Source organism: Culicoides brevitarsis, chromosome 3, assembly GCF_036172545.1.
Source record: "Culicoides brevitarsis isolate CSIRO-B50_1 chromosome 3, AGI_CSIRO_Cbre_v1, whole genome shotgun sequence".
Lineage (NCBI taxonomy): Eukaryota > Metazoa > Arthropoda > Insecta > Diptera > Ceratopogonidae > Culicoides > Culicoides brevitarsis.
The window spans coordinates 16324742-16345759 of record NC_087087.1 but is presented as its reverse complement, the minus strand read 5'-3'; the positions used below and the strand labels follow the sequence as shown (position 1 = coordinate 16345759).

The 21018-nt window shown below is 26.0% G+C and overlaps 2 protein-coding genes across 2 annotated transcripts in view; one reads left to right on the top strand and one right to left on the bottom strand.

Annotated features, from left to right (window-relative positions):
* Positions 1 to 475: 475 nt before the first annotated feature.
* On the bottom strand, positions 476 to 2232 carry LOC134834341 (uncharacterized). The gene is made up of 2 exons (XM_063848973.1): positions 2043 to 2232; positions 476 to 1977 (listed from the first exon to the last, which is right to left on the bottom strand). The coding sequence occupies exons 1-2, from the start codon at positions 2138 to 2140 to the stop codon at positions 744 to 746; spliced, it is 1332 nt and encodes a 443-aa protein (XP_063705043.1). The 5' UTR covers positions 2141 to 2232; the 3' UTR covers positions 476 to 743.
* Positions 2233 to 2788: 556 nt separating this feature from the next.
* LOC134835250 (leishmanolysin-like peptidase) overlaps positions 2789 to 21018 on the top strand; it is a 43112-nt gene continuing 24882 nt past the window's right edge. The window contains exon 1 of the mRNA XM_063850120.1: positions 2789 to 2926. Coding sequence (XP_063706190.1) covers positions 2789 to 2926 — 138 coding nt within the window. The remainder of the gene's footprint in view (positions 2927 to 21018) is intronic.

The window sequence follows — 21018 nt, the reverse complement described above, 5'->3', positions numbered from 1 at the left end:
AGGTTTTGGAGCCAAAAATTGAAGATAAAAGTTCAAAAAAATTTTGTTAACTCAAATTCTGCTTCAAATCTTCATAAATTTTTTTGTAATTTATCAATAACTCAAAGAAGGTTTTGGAGCCTTCTAAGAAAGTTCTTCGAAAAAAATTCATGAATAACTTTTTGGCAATTTTTTGCCATCCATGTAGTTCATCAGGATTAGCTTAGAGAAGGTTTTGGAGCCAAAAATTGAAGAATTGGAGTTGAACTTAAAAGTTCAAAAATTATTTTGTAACGCAATAACTCAAATTCTGCTTCACGAATCTCTTTGGATTTTTTTGTAATTTATCAAGAATGGCTCAAAGAAGGTTTTGGAGCCAAAATTTTAAGAATTGGAGTTGAACTTAAAAGTTCAAAAATAATTTTGTAACGCAATAACTCAAATTCTGCTTCACGAATCTCTTTGGGATTTTTTGTAGTTCATCAAGAATGGCTTAAAGAAGGTTTTGGAGCGCAAAGTTTCCTAAATACAAGGGCGGACCACAAAGGTAGGTGCAAATCTATATAAAATCACCTTTTTTGTTAAATTTTGTGTCATTTTTGTGATTTTTAATGCTTTTTAAGCTTAAAAGGGGGGTGCAATTGCCTAAACACAGCAAAACTTCACTTTTTTGAACGAAAAAAAACTTTCGACAAGTAGAACCGAGTTACAGGTCCACTAATTCACAATAAAATGAAAAATTTTATTGACAAAACACAGAAAACTCAGAACAAATCGTCGTCATCTTCGTCGGCATTGTCCTGTAACCAAGTACTAACGTCAGATTTCGATGGTAACCTTAGTCGCCATTCATCTGTGAAATATTCATAAACATCTTTTCCGAGTCGCATGACTTCACACGAGATTTTCTTTTCATCTGCTTTCCATTCTCTCTCACTATTTCCGAACATTTCCATCTTCAGCAAAGTTGCCATGGCATTCGAAACGTATCTCTTGATCCCATTAAAGAGCTGAGGTTTCGTCAGAGGAGCTGGTTTGCCCGAATTCGCAACTGGAGACTCTTTAACTTTTGGCGTTTCTTTCTTTTCGGGATCAGTTTGAGTCGCAATTGTTCCCGTAACTTTCTTCACTGGTGACTTCGGCTTAGCAGCTTCTTTCGCTAAACTAAGTTGATTTTGAAGCATTTTTACTTTTTGTTCGAGGACATTTATTTGCGAATGCGCGTCGCGTACTTCTAGTTTTAAATTTTGTTGCGTTTTTAGGGCTTTATCGCGTTCTTCTGTGAGTTTTTTGATTTTTTCAAGATCTTCAGGTTTAGATTCAACTCTCACTGGTTTTTTCACCGGGGGACTTCGCTCACTTTTTACAGGAGGTTCAGTAATACTGCTTTGAATTATCTCGATTGGCTCAACCGGGACTTGTTTGATCAAATTTGTGCTATTTAGGATTTTAACCGCAGTCGCAGGACTAGGTTTTGGTTTTTTGATCATAACTGGTGTCATAACCACTTTTTCTTTCTCAACTGGCAAAGTTCTCTTTTTCGCTGTAAATTTCACGGGAGTCAAAACAATTTTCTTCGGTGAAATTTTCGCATTTTCCTCAAATTCGATTGGAATGTCGCCAATATTGTCCTCGTTCAAGCTGAAATTTTGCTCATTTTCAGGTACGGCTTTTGTGTCATTTCTCGAGACCTCATGAAGTAAAGGATTTTCCGCATCATCAACCAAAAATTGATCGAATTCTTCATCCATCTCACTCTCAATGTTCATATCTTCGATCGGAAATTTGGCATCTTGGAATTTTTCCAAGTCATAAACTTTTCCGTTAATTTTCGTCTTCAGGAGAGTCGGATAAGCAAATCTTACTAAACGTTCCTTTTTGATATTCATGAACATCCTTATTCGAAAATGTTCCTCGCAGACATTACGATTTCGCAGTTTTTTCTCGTCCATGTCCCGATAATCCAGGTTGTTGGAAAAAATTATCCATTTCTCGCAACTAAAAGAAATTTTTTGATTTTTTAAAAGGAATTTTCATTGAAAAAATATTTTTTAAAAAATTACCGCTCAGCATCTTTCGTGGGAAAATGGAAGAAATGCATGCCAGGACGATTATTTGAGGCGTTGTCACATCCGCGGAAGGTACAGCGACAACCTCCCATCGTGTGGCGTCTCGGATTTTTCCTTTATTTCGTCAAAATTGCCCCGAAAACAGGACTAAAAGGACCACAGGACGCTGTTTTTGTTATGAAAAGTGTTTTAAATAGTTCCCCTGCTGATTCAATTGTGAGACGAATGAAAATGATAAATCATTTCCGGTTTGGCGCCACCAAAACGGAAATGCGGCATGAATTAGAGCTAAAATGAGTCGTATGAAATTGATAACAACCGACTTGAACAAGAAATGTCGCCAATACTGTCGCAAAAATAAAAATCAGTCTCAGTCTCGTTTTAGTTTTCATCCGAAGCAGACGTGAATTTATTCGTTTTTGGGCTCACGAAGGCTTTTTTCGAGGCTTTTCGCTCCTTTTCCTTGGTAAATATATCAATTAAGGACCAAAAATCATTCCAACAAAAATTGACAAGGACCATCCTGAGAATTCCAATCGATAAAAGGGAGGATATCGAATCCTGTTCCGGCTGTCTGGAAAAAAAATCAATCCAGTAACGGATATGATAAAATAAGTCATCAGGACACAGTGACTGGGCATTTTTACCACAGAGCCCTGTAAAAAAAAATAAAAAAAAAAACATAAAAAAAGAAAAGTGATAACAGATAAAAATAAAAAATGTTTAATAATAAAAAACATATGACGACAAGTGAATTTGCGACACCAACAAAAAATATGTATAAATTAGCCGTAATAATATTTATTATCACAACGACAATTGTGCAAAGTGTTAATTCACATCAGCAATGCGAACATCGATATGCAAAGGCGGACGAGGTTTGTACAGTTTTGCATTAATTAAATTTAAGAAAAAAAAATTCTTATTAGAATCCTATAAAAGTATCAAAGGATGTTGTTCACCCACGCACACATTCACCGCTACTGATGGCGGCGACAAGTGCTTCTGAAAGTGAATAATTAACAGAACCGTACATAAAAAATGGTTTAAAATCAAAGTAACTGTCTGGTACTTGCTTACCTTGAATGCTGAAATATTGAACGTGCATGCATAATAATCGTAATAAATTTTTTAATTGATCTCGGTGTTGTGATATCTTTTGTGCGGATATATTAATTACATGGTTGTTACAATTGTTGAGGTTTTTTAAAGAGTTTTAAAGAACTTAATTTTTTAAGATTTTTTGAAAATATTACAAATATTACAACGTGCTAAAATTTAAATGCAATTCAATTTAAAGAAAAAAAAATTTTATAAATAATTTTTTTCCCAATAGAAATTTTATTAATTTTTTTTTTAAATTTTGAAATATTTTAAAATAAATATTTATTTTTTTTTTTATTAATTTTTTTTTAATTCGTCAAAATTTATTCGTTAATTTTAATTTATTTTATTTTATATATTATTTATTATTATTATTATTATTTTTTTTTTTTTTGATAAAATAATTTTAATTTAAAAAAAAAATAATTTTAAAATCAGATTTAAAAAAATAAAAATTAATTAATTTAAATAAAAAAAATTAATTTAATATATATAAACAAATAAATAAAAAAATAATTAAATTGATTTTGATTTTAAAAATTTTTTAAAAATGATTTTTGTCTTCATTTATTTTTCAATTTTACTTAATTTTTTTTATTAAATATTTTTTTTAATTCGTCAAAATTTGTTCTTTAATTTTTATTTAATTTTATTTTTTTATATTATTTTTTATTTATTTATTTTTGATAAAATAATATAAATTAAAAAAAAAATAATTTCAAATAATTTTTTTATTTCAATTTTACATTAATTTAATTAAAATGTTAGAAATAGAGCTTTTCCTGAAAAATGAAAAATTAATGAAATTAGTTGAATGCCCTCCGCGATAAATTATGATTGAAAAAAAAGAAATAGAATACGCCAATAAAGACATTATTATTATTATTAATTTATATTTATTTTTTATATATTTTTTTTTTTCGATAATAAAATTTTAAATAAAAAAAAATTTAAATTAATTTAATTATTTTTTTTATTTATTTGTTTATATATATTAAATTTATTTTTTAAATAAATTAATTTTTTATTTAAATTAATTAATTTTTATTTTTTTTAAATCTGATTTTAAAAACTTTATTTTATTTTTAATTTTTTCAAATTGAAATTTGAAGGTTAAGATTATTAAAAAATTAAAACACAGTACTTAGAGGTCTTATATACTAAAATTTGAATTAAGTTAAAAATATAGATTTCATGAGAAATCTAAAGAAAAATACTTTTACTAAAAAGTATTCAAGAAACTTCGTTCACCTACACAAACTTTCTTACAAATTTCTAAGAATGAAAATAATTTTCATTTTATTAAATGAGACTTATTGTTTTATAAAATAAATAAAGTAGACAATGTATAACATTTTATTATTTTATCACAAAAGACATTTCTGTCAATCTTAATATAAATTTCCCGTTAAAAGGATTTCCTTCAAGTTTTCATCGTCTTTGTCACATTACCTTGCGCTACAATGATAAAACGAGTTATGAGCCACTTACCTTATTACGTCTCTATATTTTATTTAAATGTGCAAAAAAAAACACCAGCGGTAGAATTTATTATTTATACTCACATAAGAACAGTGGAGCAAAAGAAAACACTTAACACACTTCTTTCCTCTAATGTAATATATAAAAACAGTGCTTAGATACAGCTAATGCGCAGAGAACACATAGAAATGACCTTCGGTCAATTTTACATTTGCTACGTCGCCCACAAGTCTAAGAACTTTTTTTTCCGATAATTTTTTGATATTATTTATTATTAATGTTTATATTTAACTAACTGTGTCAAAACTTTTTTTGTTCGTTATTTTCTTTATAAACATTATTATTATAATGTTGCATAATGTACATTGTTAACATCTGACACTACTGCCCTTAATTTTTCTTGTCCAACTCTTATCTCATAATAACAACAAAAAAAAAAAAATACCGTACGAAAAAAAGCACTAAAAGAAATGAAAGACAGACAAAAAATAATAATAATAATTTTACGAAATAAAAAAATCGCGCAGGTATAATGTTGTGAATTCATAAGCGATATAAAAGCAAACGAAAAATGGACTTATAGATCGCGACGGTGGTCAAAGTGATAGACAGCACATGAAATGATTTTTTTTTTGTTTATGAAATCTGACTGAATTGTGGTTATTTATATTTGAAAACTTAAATTTTCTTCGTTTTTTAAATTTAAAAAGAAAATTCTTAAAAATATCTTTCCTATATGAAATAAAAGGAAAAAAGAATTAACTTATTTTTTAAATTGCATGAACAAGAAATAACTGCTTGTATTTTCCCTAGTAGCATTTAAAGAATTTCAAGAATGTTAAAAAGTCACAATTTGAACGAGAATTCCTCACTTTGAGAGAAACAACAGACAAATTAAGACGTATTTCTTAATATTTCTCAATATTAGGTACATAAAAAGACAGAAACTTTGGGACTTCAACATTTAATTCTAAAATTATTTCTACATTCAATCAGGTTCAATCTGGTTTTTTTGGAATCATCACCCATTTTGTCATCACTCATCATATCCATTGTAAAAAAAACTTTTTAGTTTCAAATCTTTCAAAAGAATACCATGAATAAGATCAATAAAAAAAATAATTTTTCGGCATGGAGATGTTCTGAAGTAACTATAGGACCCCGTAGAATCTAATATCAATAAACCGGGAGATCTATAACCATATACCGCCATGGGTCTTGGATGAGTGCTTGGATGGACTTATGGAACAACATTACCCCAATAAATTATCATCTTATTGTTGACCCATCAAAAAAGCTCAACGGTTTTAACTGGCCAAGACATTGTTGGTCAAAACTAAATAAAATTAGATGCAACCAAGGCAAATGCAATCATTTAATTCATAAATGGGGAAAGGCTGATTCACCTTTTTGCGAGTGTGGTGAAACTGTCCAGAACATAAAACAAATATGTGAAGCTTGCCCCATGTTATTTAATGAAAGTTAGGACAAAGACTAAATTAAATTTTCACATATCGAAGACAATTAAGTAATGACAAGATTCATTCATCAAAAATCATATTGACGATCTAGATCAATGACCTAAGAATCAAATCAAAAATCATATCACGATGCTGCATGCTTTAGATCAAATCACAAAAGATTTGATTTTTGATCTGATTTGCAAATCTATTAAAAAATTTTTTTACCTTCAATTTTTTTTGATTTGATCTGATCTAATTTTGATTTCAACCAATTTTTAGATCAGATCAAATCAAAAAAGTTGAGGGTTAAAAATTTTTTGATTAGATTTGCAAATCAGATCAAAAATCAAATCATAATCTGATCTATCACCTCGAAAAAGATCAAATCTTTTTTTTATTTTGATCTAGATTATAAAAGCCTGCTTCTCCACGAGTCAAGAAACCTTATTTTGATACAATTTTGAACTTTTTAATCGTCGTTTTAACCATTGTAAGTCATCATATAACTTACTTTTGAATAACTGACCTAATTCAACTTCAAAACTATTGCACAAGTAAAAGTCATAAAATCCATAAACAAATTTTTTCTTAGAATCAAGCAATTTCAAAAGATTGTCTTTATGCCAATAAAAATCAAATAACAACCCTTTTTTCCACTGAATTAAAGATTTGATCACAACTCATGTCATCTCCTTTGATGTCAACATTAATTTTATATTTCACCTTTTCCCAGTTCAATGAATGTCGATAAATATTCAATCAATAAAGCAGGAACAAACATCAAATAAAAGTCAAAATATGCTGTTCACCACATTCCGTACAAATCGTCTGAAAAATTATGAAAAAAATAATAATAATAATGATGACGGTTTGAATTCAATTTACTACTCACTCGCACTTTTTACATAATTTCTCTGCGATGTTTATTTTAACATTATTATTATATTTTTTTTTCGAAAAAAAAAACTTATTACTTTTTTATAAAAAAAAAATAGTAATATGAGCTTACAAGTAAGTTATTACTGCAGCTAGCCACACACCCGTATAAAAATGTTGCACCATTTGAACTAATTTGAGCATTAATAATAATAATGGTAAATCACAATAATTGTATAAAAACGTACAATATTGTACGGGTGTTAATGTAGAAACAATAAAAAAACTCCAATAGACCGTAGTATTCACAAAATTTACTTTTAAAAAGTAACTGTAATGTAAAAATAAGGGTACTAGGTAAAAAAAATTGACATTTAAATATGACTTATGGTATTTTTCTCTCTCATTGCATTATTCGGATTATTGCAAAAAGGTTTATGTATCTCGAGACATTCACCTATAGATCATGAAAAATAGATTGTCATTAAAAGTTCATACACCTTTTTTGTTGCCTTGATGCCTAGAGGTGCAGATGCGTATGTGTCACGTACAAATTAACTTCTTATCAGAAAATTGACAAAATTTAATCAAGAGAACTTGTTTCTCATTATATGATTCATGATGATAAAAAAGTAACACAGAAACACAAATTTGATTCCCAGAAGTAACAAAAAAAAAAGTTCGTGTCAATTTTTTTTTTCGAACACCTTCGTCATCTTTTGCTTCGGTTTTCGATTGGTATCATCCACACATTTGCTTACCAAACCACACACACGAAAAAAAAATGTCTTTTGTTATTATATTATTATAATATTAAGAAGAAGAGAAGAATTCGAACGTACGAAATTCATAAGGAAAAAAAAGAAAGTAGGCAGATAGAAGATGAACATTGCTGGTTGTTTGTTATTGTTATTATTATTTTATGCAACATGTATTATCCATCCAGTTTTGTTCATCATTTTAATAATAATACACACACATAGCGTTCAGCGATCACAAAATGTAGCGAAAAGAAGGAGAAAAACCTAAATTGGTTGCTTTGTTTAAATATTCGTGATATTGGAAATATTGCAGATGCATAGTAGTGTTATGTTACTAGTTATACTTTCTGCTCTCAAAATGACTTTCATCATCATTTATTTCGTCTTTTATTATTGAACCGTGTGTATTATTAGCTCAAGCTAGAAGCTATCGAACAAAATTTCATTTTGCTTTTATGTTTTGGTGGAATCCTTATGAATATTTTGCGATACTTCAGGGGGTTAGAAGGAAAAATAGGAAAATTTTTTAGACTCAACAAAACACGTTAAAAAAAAATTGCAATTTTTTCTAAAATTACAAGTTAAGGTTTAATTTAAAAAAATTAAAAATTTATAAAATGAGGTATTTTAATTTTTAAATTAAAAAAAATATTTTTTTGTGTCAAATTGGATTATTTTTTTTATATATATATTATTTATAATTTTTCTATACTTTCATTTTATATTTTTTTTATATTTAAACATTTTAATTAAATATAAAAAAAAATAATAAAACGAAAATATAAAAAAATATAAGCAGTAAAAAATTATTTAATTAAATAAAAAAAACTATTTTTACATTTAAAAATTTTAATATTGTCTCATTTTATGAATTTTTAATTTAATTTAATTAATTATATTATTAAATGCCTTCGTCATAATTAAATATATTTAAATAGAAAATTAAATATAAAAAATTAAAAAAAATATGAAAAAATCTTAAAGTAGTTTCTCGAACTCACTTCAATTTCCATAATTTTCTGGATTTTTCTATTTTTATTTTAAATTACAAATTTTCCAGTAAAAATAGATCTTTAAACACTGCAATAAAATATTATTCAAATATATGCAAAAATTCCATTCTTAGCATAATTTTTATTATCAAATGAAATCTAAAAATAACTGAAAACTTGACCTTCTAATATCTTTCTCGAACACGAACAAGCCTTTATTAAAATTTCAAATAAAAAGTAAACAAAAAATTATTCATCATCGCGGAAATAAAGTTAAATTCAAACAAAAATAATGGAAACAAATTTTTCACAACATTTTTCTTCATTAATTATTTCTTGTCACAACAAGTTAATTAAACGAGAGAGCAAAAAGAGAGAGATTTCTTCTTAATTTAATTAAAATTTTTCTATTTTTAATTAATTGTCATTATCATAAAACTAATTGGTCCCCCGAAAGTCCTTCAAAGACAAAATGTTTGAATTGACAAATTTCCGTAATATAACAAATTGTAAAAGGCAAATAAAATAGGAAATTTGTATCATCTCAATGTTTCTCATTCCATTCCCATAACGCATGTAGATAGAAAAGTTATTTGCCTTGAACACCTTATTTTAGCTCGTTCGTCATTCACACACGCAGGAATGTCCCATGACAGATATTCCGTGTTCATAAAAGTTCTAGCTCGTACATATTTTAATGAACCTCAAACGAAACTTATCTGACTTACTTTACTTTACTTTGCTGCTGAACCAAGCCCATTGCCGGTTTATTGCAACAATAAATGTGTACAATATGGATTCGGAGCATTTTGTTGTTAGAGTAGCAGGGGTGCCGCTACATCTGCGTCTCTCGTTAGAAAATCCATAAGTTCAAGTAACTCAAGCAAATAATAGCGGAGAAAAAATGTTAACGTGACCAAGAATCACGAAAATTTATTGCAAAGTTATTTTTACCTAGAATTAAATGGTTCACCGGTCTTTTGCACAATAAGTAAATTCCTGTATTTTTACTATTATTAGAAGTCGTTTACTTCCCAGATTCTTAACGAGGATTTGCATTTAATATAAAGTTCCCTATTATCATGAATTCCCACCGCAGTGATACCGAAAAAACAGAGATATTGGAACAATTTGTTGCCACATTCGGAATATTTGCATCATTATATGCAAATTTTGTGCAAAAAATATAGGTTGTAAAAGTTATTGTTGTGGATGCTCGAATGTTTGTTTCGCATATACAAAACGAAGTAGAAATACAGCAAAACTGATGATGAAAAGATATCAGAAGTAAATCTTGAATATAATTTTCGCAACATTTGTTGCATTTAAAAGGCGATAATAGATGCTTTTGTTTGCATTTTTGCAAAACTTTGCAACATTTTGAGTTTTATTATGTTTGTAAATCATATTTTATGGTTATTTTATCAGTTTGCTCTAAAAAGTTTTTTTAACTGTTTTTTTTTAATACAAATTAATTTAATTTTTTTAACTCATTTTTTTTGCAAAAACCGAGGCAAAAACTATAAATTTATGTTCTCTTAATTAAATATTAAAAATTAATTTAAATTTTATTTCAATAAAAACTTTGTAACGCAATAACTTAAATTCAGATTTTTGAATTAATTTGCGGTTTAATGTAAAATATTCTTATACACTCGAAGAAGGTTTATGTTCTATAAATTTAGAGAAAAATTCATGGGAAATTATGAAAAATGTAGAAAAACAAGTTGTTAGGTTTGATGCATTCATTAAAGAAGCTAAAATTATACAAAAATAAAACTAATGATCAATAAAAGGGAATCAATGAAGCAAAAATCAAGTTTATGATCACAAAAAAGTCAAGATATTTTATTTAGGGAATGAGTAGCTTATAATCAAACTAATTTAATAAAAATAATTTAATAAATAATTTGAGTTAAATAATTAATAAAACAATTAAATTTTATATAACAAAATAAATAATTGATAAATTATTTTTTTTATAAATTAAAAAAAATTATTAAAAAAAATAAATAAAAAGGTTTTAAAATTTAATTAATTATTTTTTAAATGATTAATAATTTTTTTTTATTTAAGGCCGCTCTAAAATTTTTTATGATTTTGTCTTATGCTCCATTTCAAAAGCCGAAATTAAAATTGAGCAAAATAAAAAAAAAAATAAAAATTTATCAAAATTGACCGTTTTTCGATCTTTTTCCATTATTTAAAAAAAAAATTCAAAAAATTTTTAATTTTTAAGAATTTTTGTATAAAAAAAAAACAAAATTTTACATGAATCTTCTTCTGTAAAAATATTTTCAAAAATTTATTTTTCAAAATTTATTGACAATTATTTTTATGAAAAATTTTTTTTAAGTTCTTAACTTGAAATACTTTGAGATAAATTTTAAACTTTCAAATCTCAATGTAAATACAAAAAAAACTACTTAAAAATTAAAAAGGGCACAAATTTGTGAGTATGAAAATGTATTTCAAAACTTTTTTATTTTGCCCCTTATTTTGAAAAAAAATCTTTTTTTGGGACAAAATTATTGAAAAAAATTTATAAAAATTAAATAAAAAAATCTTAAAAAATTCAAACAATAAAAAATAATTTAAAAAACAAGTAAACTAACGAAAACCCATTAAATAAATCATCGCAAAATTTCTCGACAACTTGTCAAACAAATTGAACAAATTAGGCATGCTCAATAAAATTTCCTGTCATTGCAATTAAATACATCGCATTTAAAAAGTCACTTACACTGCTCGTCTAATTTTGTGTGTAAAAGTATGTTTATTTAATGATTTACAAAACAAGCAACTTTCGTTTGATTTATTTTTACTTTTATTTAATTTTATTATTTTTTCTTTTCCACAAAATAATCACATTTAATTGAGCTAAAATTTCACCGCAATTCCTCATCCATGGACAATGAAAGACACAATTTTGTTCAGGATTAAATTGTCATGAAACTCGTTATTATTTGCACAATGACGACGATAATGAAACTGTATTTATAATCTCACACTTGATATAATTACAACTTATAAGTAGCTTTGAGCTCATAAACTAGAAAAAGTGATCAACCAAGTGTGAGATGAAAATTTATTTCGTTTTTTTTTCTCTTATCACAGTCTGTCAAGTTCATGTTAGCAAAAATTTTAATTAACTTGCTTTTATGATTAAATTATGTTTTATTATTCAGCGAAAAAAAAACTAGAGCAAAAAACTCTCCCTTTTTTTAAAAAAACATGTGCATGATTTGAATTTATTTATTAACGAAAAAAATAACAAAAGAAAGTGAATTTAATGGAATTTTTAATTTAATTTGTAATTTTTATATTTTTTTTTTTTTTCAAGAAAATGTCATTGAACGTTGTCAATATTTAATTTAATTCAATTAAAAAAAAATTTTATCAATAAAAATTTGATCTTGAAATTTACGAAAAAAAAAGTGCATTGTAATCTTTGTTATTTCATGGATGTGAAACAATTTCCATAAACAATCAACAGCATTTATGAACAAAAGAAGAAGCGTAACAACAATGGTAAATGGTCGATTTTGTGATTTTTGCTATATGGGCTTATATGGGAGGGTCCCATATGATGCATGAAAGTTAAAACAAGAGAGCTCTTTAGCAACAAACAATTCACGAATAGCATAACGATGATTGATGATGATGAGTGAAGCTCATAAAAGTTACACTATTTTTATCGCTGCGCGCAAAACAATTTAATTTAGTGCAAGAGCGGTTTCCGTTCAAACTGAATCTACTTAAATTACGTTGGAAAATTGAATTTGAACATGATGCGGCAATGTTATGATAATCTATCTATCAGTTTAACACTCGGTACTTTTTTCGGTGTAGTTAACGCGATAAATAATCTACGGGTGATTTTTCGAGTGTGTGACGATGAAAATGTATTTAATTCTCATAATTGAAATATTTAACGGAGCGTTTTATTAAAATTTCATCATGATGTCAAGTGGAGTGGAGAGTAACAAGTGGCGGAAGAGTTAATTTGGGGCGGATGGTGTCCAGTTAGTGAAAAAATATATGAAAAAAATTTTTCATTGAAACAAAATTCAGAAAAAAAAATGTTTTCTTAACTTTGGTTACATTAAATTAAATTCCTTGAAAAATTTTTCAATTTTTCTAAATAAAAATTATCAAAATGAAAATCGAACAAAATTTTTAGTTTTTGCTTATTTCAATCTAATTTTAAAATAAATAAATTTTGACTTTTTATTGAAAAATCTTATAAAAAATAATTTAATGAATTTTCCAAGGTTTCTTGACAAAAAATTTATTGTGAGAAATTCTTTAAAAGCAATAAACGCAATTTAGCAGTTTGTGAAAATCTCTGAATTTTTGTGACGTAAAAAATATTTTTATTAATTTAATCATTTTTTTGAGCAAATATTGCAAGAAAATAGTTAAAAAAAAGTAAAAAACGTCATTTTAAATAAAAAATAATGTAACATTTGCTTCAAATACAAGAAATTAGACTGAAACCGAAAATTGCGATATTTCTGATAAACAAATAAAAAATATCAAACAAAATTATTTTTTTTAGTAAAATAATTGTAAATAATTGCTCAAAAAGCATTTTTAAGCCGATTTCGAAGCATTTTCATCAATTTTTTGTTCGAAATCAGTTGTGTTCACAAACTGCTCAGTGGTGTTCACTTAATGTATAACTTGTTCACATACTGTCACAGAAATAGAGTTTTTTAATTTCTTTATTTAATAAGGAAAATCCCATATTTTAGACCAAAAGTTAAGTTAATTGTCAAGGAAAATGTCCAAATTTTATGATTCAATCAAAGTTTTTTACGAAATTGAAGAATTTATTGTATTTTTAATTCAATTTTTGTCAGTGTTCCCTTAATTGTGAACAAGTGGTAAATAACTTTTAATTTACAAAAATTTTTCCATCAAAAAATTTTAGGAAAAATTATTTTTAATTAAATTAAATTTAAAAAAAATTAATAACATAAAATTAAATTAAATTTAAAAAAATAATAAAAAAAATATATTATAAATATTATAATAAAAAAATATATTTAAATAAAATTTATAAAAAAAATAATTAAAAAAATAAATAAAATTTATTTTTAAAAAATTTACTAAATTAAAAAAAATATATTAAATTAAATTAAATAAATAAAAAAAAATATTTTTATTTAAAAAAAAAAATTTTAGATGAATAAATCAAATTAAATAAAATTTATTAAAAAAAAATAATTAAATCTATTAAAAAAAAATTATTAAATAATAATTGAATTTATTGAATAATAATATTTTTTTTAAATAATTATGAATTAATTAAATTTTAATTTAAATTCCTAACTTTATTTTTTTACCTCTGAAAAATTTGTCCATCCACCTCTGTAATAGAGGAAAGAAAAACATTAGCTCGGAAAGACAATTTTAATTAATTAATGATATTTTTCTTCTCCTGTTGAAATGTCATCCTCAGAAAATGTTCATTCATGAGATTTTTCCGTAAACGACATTTTTATTCTTGAAAAAGGAGACAGAAGAAGACGTCTGTTAATTATGCAATTTACACGAAGAGTCTTGTTAGCACTCTTATTTTATGCTAATATGATTAACTGGTCGTTGACTCAAAATTGGCAGACGCACTAAATGGAGAAGATGAATTTTTGTCAAGTGGCACTCAGCAACAAGTTTTTTTTTGTTGGTTCATTGAAAGGTTTTTGTGAATAAAAAATTTTATTAAAAAAAATATTAAATTGATAATTTTAAATTTCGTTTAATTTTACTTAAATTTTATTCTTCTTTTTGTGGCGATTTCTTTTTTAAATTTAAAAAAATTTTTATTTAATTTATTTAATTAAATAAATTTAATAAAAAATAAATAATTTATAAATAATTAAATAAAAATTAAAAAAATAAAAATTAAATAAATAATTTAAATTTAATTTTTTTAATTAATTTAAATATTTTTTTAAAAATAAATCTGCATCGAAATCTACAATGATTTCACCAATCTTGTCGACTTCAATGGACTTCAGAAAAGAATTGAAATTAAGAACGAATTGAAAAGCATTCTTAGACTTAAGTACAAATGAGAAAATATGAAATATTTAGTGGGCCCAGAACTTTTTTTAAGGATGAAAGTATCATTTATTAGACGAATAAATAATTTAAATTAAATAAAATAAATTAAAATTTATTAATAAATCAATTAAAATAATTTATATTCAATATTTCACTAATTTTGAGTTAAAAAATTATTTTTTAAGACATTTTTTAGATTATTTAAGTTCAAGACTAAGTCTTGTATTTTTTTAGTTTAAATTAAAGTAAATTATTCGGAAAAATATTTTATGTAAAAAAAAATAATTGCAGATTTTTGTCTAATTTTCGCTTAATTTTTCAAGATCAATTAAAAACTTTGAAAAATCCTTAAACTTAAAATATTTTTCTTACTAAAATTTCTATTCGAATATTTTTTCTACTAACAAAATATTCTCGAATACTTATCCCACTTACTTTCCCAACAAATAACTTTTAATACACCAACCTTGCTCTACAAACAACGACGTCGACGCAAAAGTTCAAAAGTTGACTTGAAGTTCAAGTGTAAATTAAAATGTTTGTTCTTGCAGACAAGATAATTTTCCACATTTTATCTTTTTCTCCAGCCCAAGGCAATTTTTAATGGTATAGATTAATTAGACAAGCAAGATTATTATTATCTCTCTCGCACTTTTTTTTTGTTTTCCATTTACCTTCCAAACAAACAACAAAAAAAAACTAAAATTACACAAAATTAATTTCTCAATTTCTATATACTTGACCTAAAGTCTAGTTTACTAAACTAAACTCAAAACCCGCAAAAACAAAACGCAAACGTACACGACCAATGCGATGCTTTTAAAACAAGTTTTGTTTCGTGGCTTTGTACGGAATGCATGCTGCCAACCACCACGTTATGCGACTATCTCCAACTCATACGAAACTCACATAAAATAGGTGAAAAAAAGTTGCTTTTAAAAATATCCTCTGTTGGATCTTTTTTTACTTTCCTTTGTGTGCCTCTTTTGTATTTATATGAAAAGTGCATTTGTCGTCGTCGTCGTCGTTTTCTAAAAGTATGAAATAAATGTAAACTAGATATTGCTTGTAACTACTTTTATGTTGATATTTTTAATGTTTACTTTATTTGCGAATAAACATACAAAAATAAACGCGCACTCGCTATAAATATATTTTATTTTAAACTTGTTTCCAAAGTGAACAACAAAAAAGCGAAAATATAATCATTTTATAAGAGTGCTTTTAGTTTTTATTTTAGTTGCAGTGTTTGGAGAGTACTTTAACATAATTGCTAACGCGTGTTGATGACCCACTGATGCTTTTTTTTTTGACAAAAAATGTTGTTTTGTAACGAGATTCGTTAAACTAGAAAATAAATGAGGAAAAAAAGACAATCAATCATTATCGTTTGCAACAAAAGTTGAACAACGCAAGAATATGAAATAAAATAAATGGCTCTTTTTTATCATTTACGCCTACGGTCGCCTCTAGTTTCGCATATATTTTACATTATCGTGTCTCTCGAAACTATAAAATAAAATAACAGGCATATATGTACAAAATATACAATAATAATACTAATAATACAAAAAAAAAAATGCGGTAAAAAATAGGATACAACAATAACGAACGTGGATGGAAGAATGGATGCACTTCTCTTCGCAAAACGCACACGAACGAGTTTAACCAGATAACTTTGAAAAATCTCTTTTCTTTCTTTTTTTCCTTTAAGTGAGTGGTTATTGTTGTATTTTTTGTGTATAAAATGCGATAAAATGAAGAGCGTAGAACAGATTTTGTACTTTTTCAAGTAAGAAATGACAATAATTGTCGTTCTTCTTTAAAGGAATTTTTTTTAATTTTTATAATTTTTTCAGATCAATTTAAAAAATAATTTTATATTTAATTTAAAAGTTAAATAAAAAAAATAGTTTAAATAATAATTTTTAATAAGTTCAATAATTAAAATTTCCTATTTTTTTTTAAATTAAATTTTTCATGTTTTTTGTAAATTTTTCTTTTTTTTTCAATTAATTTAAAAATATTTTTATTTTTTTTTTTTTTTTATATAATTTTTTTAAATTTTTTTTGAACTGTTTTTTTTATTTATTTCTTATTTTTATATTTTGATTTTGAATTTTTTCGTGAAATGCAAAAAAAATCTCTGATTATACGTTAGATCTCCATAAAATTTTCGCAACACTTAACATCAAGGACGAAATCCTTACAATTTTTTTTCAAATATGCTATGAAAAGGAGTAAAAGATTGTAAAATGATTTGAGATGTGAATAAATAATCAGATTAAAATGTCTGCAAATCAGTCCTTCTTGGAAGCAAGTTACACCTGATTTCTCAGTAAAGACTTCTCATCAAACCGTTTGAAGCAAGACATCATCAAGATACAACTGTCAAGATAACAAAAAAACACCTTTCAGAGTGACTAACATTAAAAATGAATGTGGACAAATAATGGTGTCATTATCAGCTATTTAACCTTTCTCTCAATGTGTCTGTATCTCGCTTAGCTAGCTTTCGTTATTTTTTTGCTGTTTTATAGTCTCGTGAAGATGGGTCATCGTTACAGCCGTAATCTTCTTAAAAACGAATAAAATAGAGATGGAATTTTTTGCTATAAAATATAACTTAGTGTGAAGTGATGTCAGACGAATTCTAGCAATTCAAAATATTTTTTTGATATAAAAATACTTCTGTATTGAGATTGGAATCGAACAAAATAAAATTCGGTCAAACAAATATTAATAATAAAAAATAATGTATAACGTGGATCGATTGTTATTACAAACGCAGACAAAGATTTTAACAAAAGAACATGATACACTTCAATCTGGCGAGCGAGCAAGCAAGCAGCTCGCAGCAAGAATTCTGACTCAGCACCAATTTTTTGTGGTATTATTGATTGTATATTTTTTTAAAAGTGTTTTTGATTTTTGAATTTGCTCTGGAATGGTTGTCTGTCTGTTTAATTTTGAACTCATTTAAGAAGGTTGTGTTCTTTATTATCCGTATAGCTCGAGAGATGCACTCAATTTACTTTCTTTCGTTATATATTAACACTATATGTTCACACTTATAATTTATGAGGCACGAAACTCACTATAATAACAGTTCAAGTTCGAAGAATCTTTTGTTTCTCAGTCGAAGTGTCGTTTTAACTCATCGAAAATATCCAGACCCTATGAATGTCTCTGAATGACTTTATAAAGTTCGAAAGCAAATATTATATCGTCCAGTTTTTTGACATCTCTTTAATGAATTCATCGGCAAGAAGGATGATCCGAACTAAATCTTTGAGAGCTAATAAAAATTATTGCTTCAGGAATAACGTGATCATGTTCGACTGCTTTTAGATTTTCCAAAGAAAGAACTTGACATAAGGTTTGTTCATCAAACTATGTTGACAAATATAGTAATAAAAAGCACTAAAGATGTAGTTTCCGTTTTGCTTGAAGTTTCTGTTCTCAGTATAATAATATAGCACAATTTTGATGGTTTCTCATTCCAATACGGATCAATTTTTTCTTTACAATTCTAGAATATCAGAAATAATTCCTTTTCATCATTATCGTCGTTAATCTAAAATCTAAAAATTTTGATCATTAAAATAAATTTTTTAATTAAACTTGTAAAATAAAAAATACATTCTTACCTTATATGAGGAAAAAGCGCTCAAGCCATAACATCAAATTCCTTTCCGTCAAGTTTCAAATTTTTCTGTGTTCTCATTTCGAGTGCCAAAAAAATGATTGATTAAGTTTCTTGTGTGTTAAAATATAATTGTCTGCTTCAATTGGATCGTTAGTCCAATTCAAATCATCATCATAAATTTTCTGATCAGATAATTATCTCAGATCACAACTTCGCGAACGAAACGACAACATTGTATCACGTCGCGGCATTTGGCGTAGGCACTTTTTTTTCCAATAAAATTACATGAATATTGGATAATAAATCCAAAAGTAAACAAAATGCGGAAAAACTGGCAGAAAAATGATAAATTCACGTCTCGATCCGAGTCAATAAGTGAAAAGAACAAACGTGACGCTAAAAAAAGCATTAATGAAACGTATAGCAAGGTACAAAAGTCAAACATGCTCGTTACTCACCAAACAAAACCAGTAAACATCACACGAGACGACATACGAGTCAACATTATGGTGGTCATGTCGCAAAAAAATGTATTGATTACATGATCTATTGATGTGCAAAATTTGTGTAGTGTTGCTTGCCGATGAAGACATGACTTGGAAATATGATGTTATAATGATATAATAATGAAACGTGTGTGTTTACAAATTTCAGTTTTTTTTATTGTAGTTGATTCAATTATTATCATTAAAAATGATTGATTCGAAAATTGACCTGTGAAAAAAGGTATCGTGAATTTCTCTTGTCCGGTGATCTTGTCACACCCATAAAACAAGAAATTTGCATGAAATGTTAAAGAAATTGTAGAATATGGTTCCCACAATGCTGTTGGTGACTACGCATTTATGTGCAATTATAATTGTGAAAAAATAGTGTTTCTCATAATTTTTCGTCTTTTTTAAAAAATTTAAAAAATTTTTTAAACTAAATTAATTTTTTTTTTTTTTCCCAAAAGAAAAAAAATTTTTAAAAAATTTTTGAAAAAATAATTTTTTCCAAAAATTTTTTGGAAAAAGACAAAAAAAGAAAAATTTTGAAATTTTTATTTTTTTTTTTCATACAAAAGCCAAAAATTTAAAAAATTTTAAATGCCTAATTTAGATAATTTTTTTAAGTTTACATACATTTAAAATTAATTTGAAAATTTAAAAAAAATATTTTAATTCAAAAAAATTATAATTTAAAATTTTTAAGAAACAAAATTTTTGAAAAAAAATTTTTACTTTAATGTTAAAAAAATAAATCTAATTGAGAAATATAAAAATTTTAGCAACTTAAAAATTAATTGAATTAAAATAAAAAACTAAGATTAATTAAGAATGTTTTAAACTTACCTGAAAATTAACCTAATTTTATTTTTTTTCAAATTTTTCCATCTTCTGAGAAACGAAAATTCTTCACAAAAAAAAAAATTTTTTTTTGTACTTGTTATTTTTTCACGAAAACTGAGAGAAAATAAAACATAAATATTTCGTGCAAATGATTGCTTTTGGCATGCCATGCGTGATGAGGTGACACTTTCCGTACCTTATTTTTACGAAAAGAAAAAAAAATGGAAGTTTACTTACCAAATGAGTACTAACAACATGTTGGCTCTAATTTGTATGATTTGCTGCTTCAACACTTTATTTACACTCATACTTCATTTATTTATTTCCGCCATTTAATTATTTCACCTTAATTTACTTTTATACACATTTTTTACACATTTTCTTTTTCAAAAAGCTGAAATGAATGAAAAGAGTCATTTGTTACCCATTTAAGACACTTTTAAGGCAAATTACGAGATTTTGCATGATTGATTGACATAACGGCTTTAAGCTCATGACTTCCTTCGCCCATTCATTGCATTTATTGCAGGATTCCTTGTTAGTACGTGAATTGACAGTAATGACCGTAATAAAAAGTTGAACGAAATGTAAATCTTATCGTCATGAGAGTTACACAAATAATTGCCTTACTTACGATTGCATAACGAAAGAAAATAAAAAATGATTAAATGTGAAAAAAATAATTACTTTTACTACTTTATAGTGAGTTGTAGTAGTTGTTACCTATTTAATAGTGTAATGTAAACAAATGTGTGTAAAAAAAAATAATTTTTTTTTTATCTCAAAAATAATAAATTACATTTTTACATATATAGGTCGTCGTGAGTGTCTTGTCTACCCACGAATAATTTCTCAGCGTACAAATGAAAGTGAAATGAAATGCAATGAAAGGCAAGCAAATCCATGTCACATGTACCTAGAAGGCAATATCATGACAGAATTTCAATCTCATTTAATTTTATTTATTTACACTTTGATTTGATGCTTGTTCATCATCATCATCATCATCATCTTCTTTGCTTTCCCATCCGTTGTCATATCGTGTTACCTGTCTAATCGTAATAAAATAATGTTCATGTGAATGATGATGACAATGCTGCTGTCGGAGTGTAGGAGTACTTTTCCGGCAAAACTCGCGTGTATACAACATGTTGTAATCGTATTATGACACTAATAATGACCAGTCAGCAGGTTCATTGTTTTTTTTTTTTTGCTGTTTCTCTATTATGGGAACATCCAC

Bases quoted from the DNA above. Each gene is read 5' to 3' on its own strand.
- LOC134834341 (XM_063848973.1), bottom strand. From the start codon at position 2,140: ATGGGAGGTTGTCGCTGTACCTTCCGCGGATGTGACAACGCCTCAAAT. The intron at 1,978-2,042 runs GTAATTTTTTAA...AATTTCTTTTAG, and splicing joins CCCACGAAAGATGCTGAGCG to TTGCGAGAAATGGATAATTT.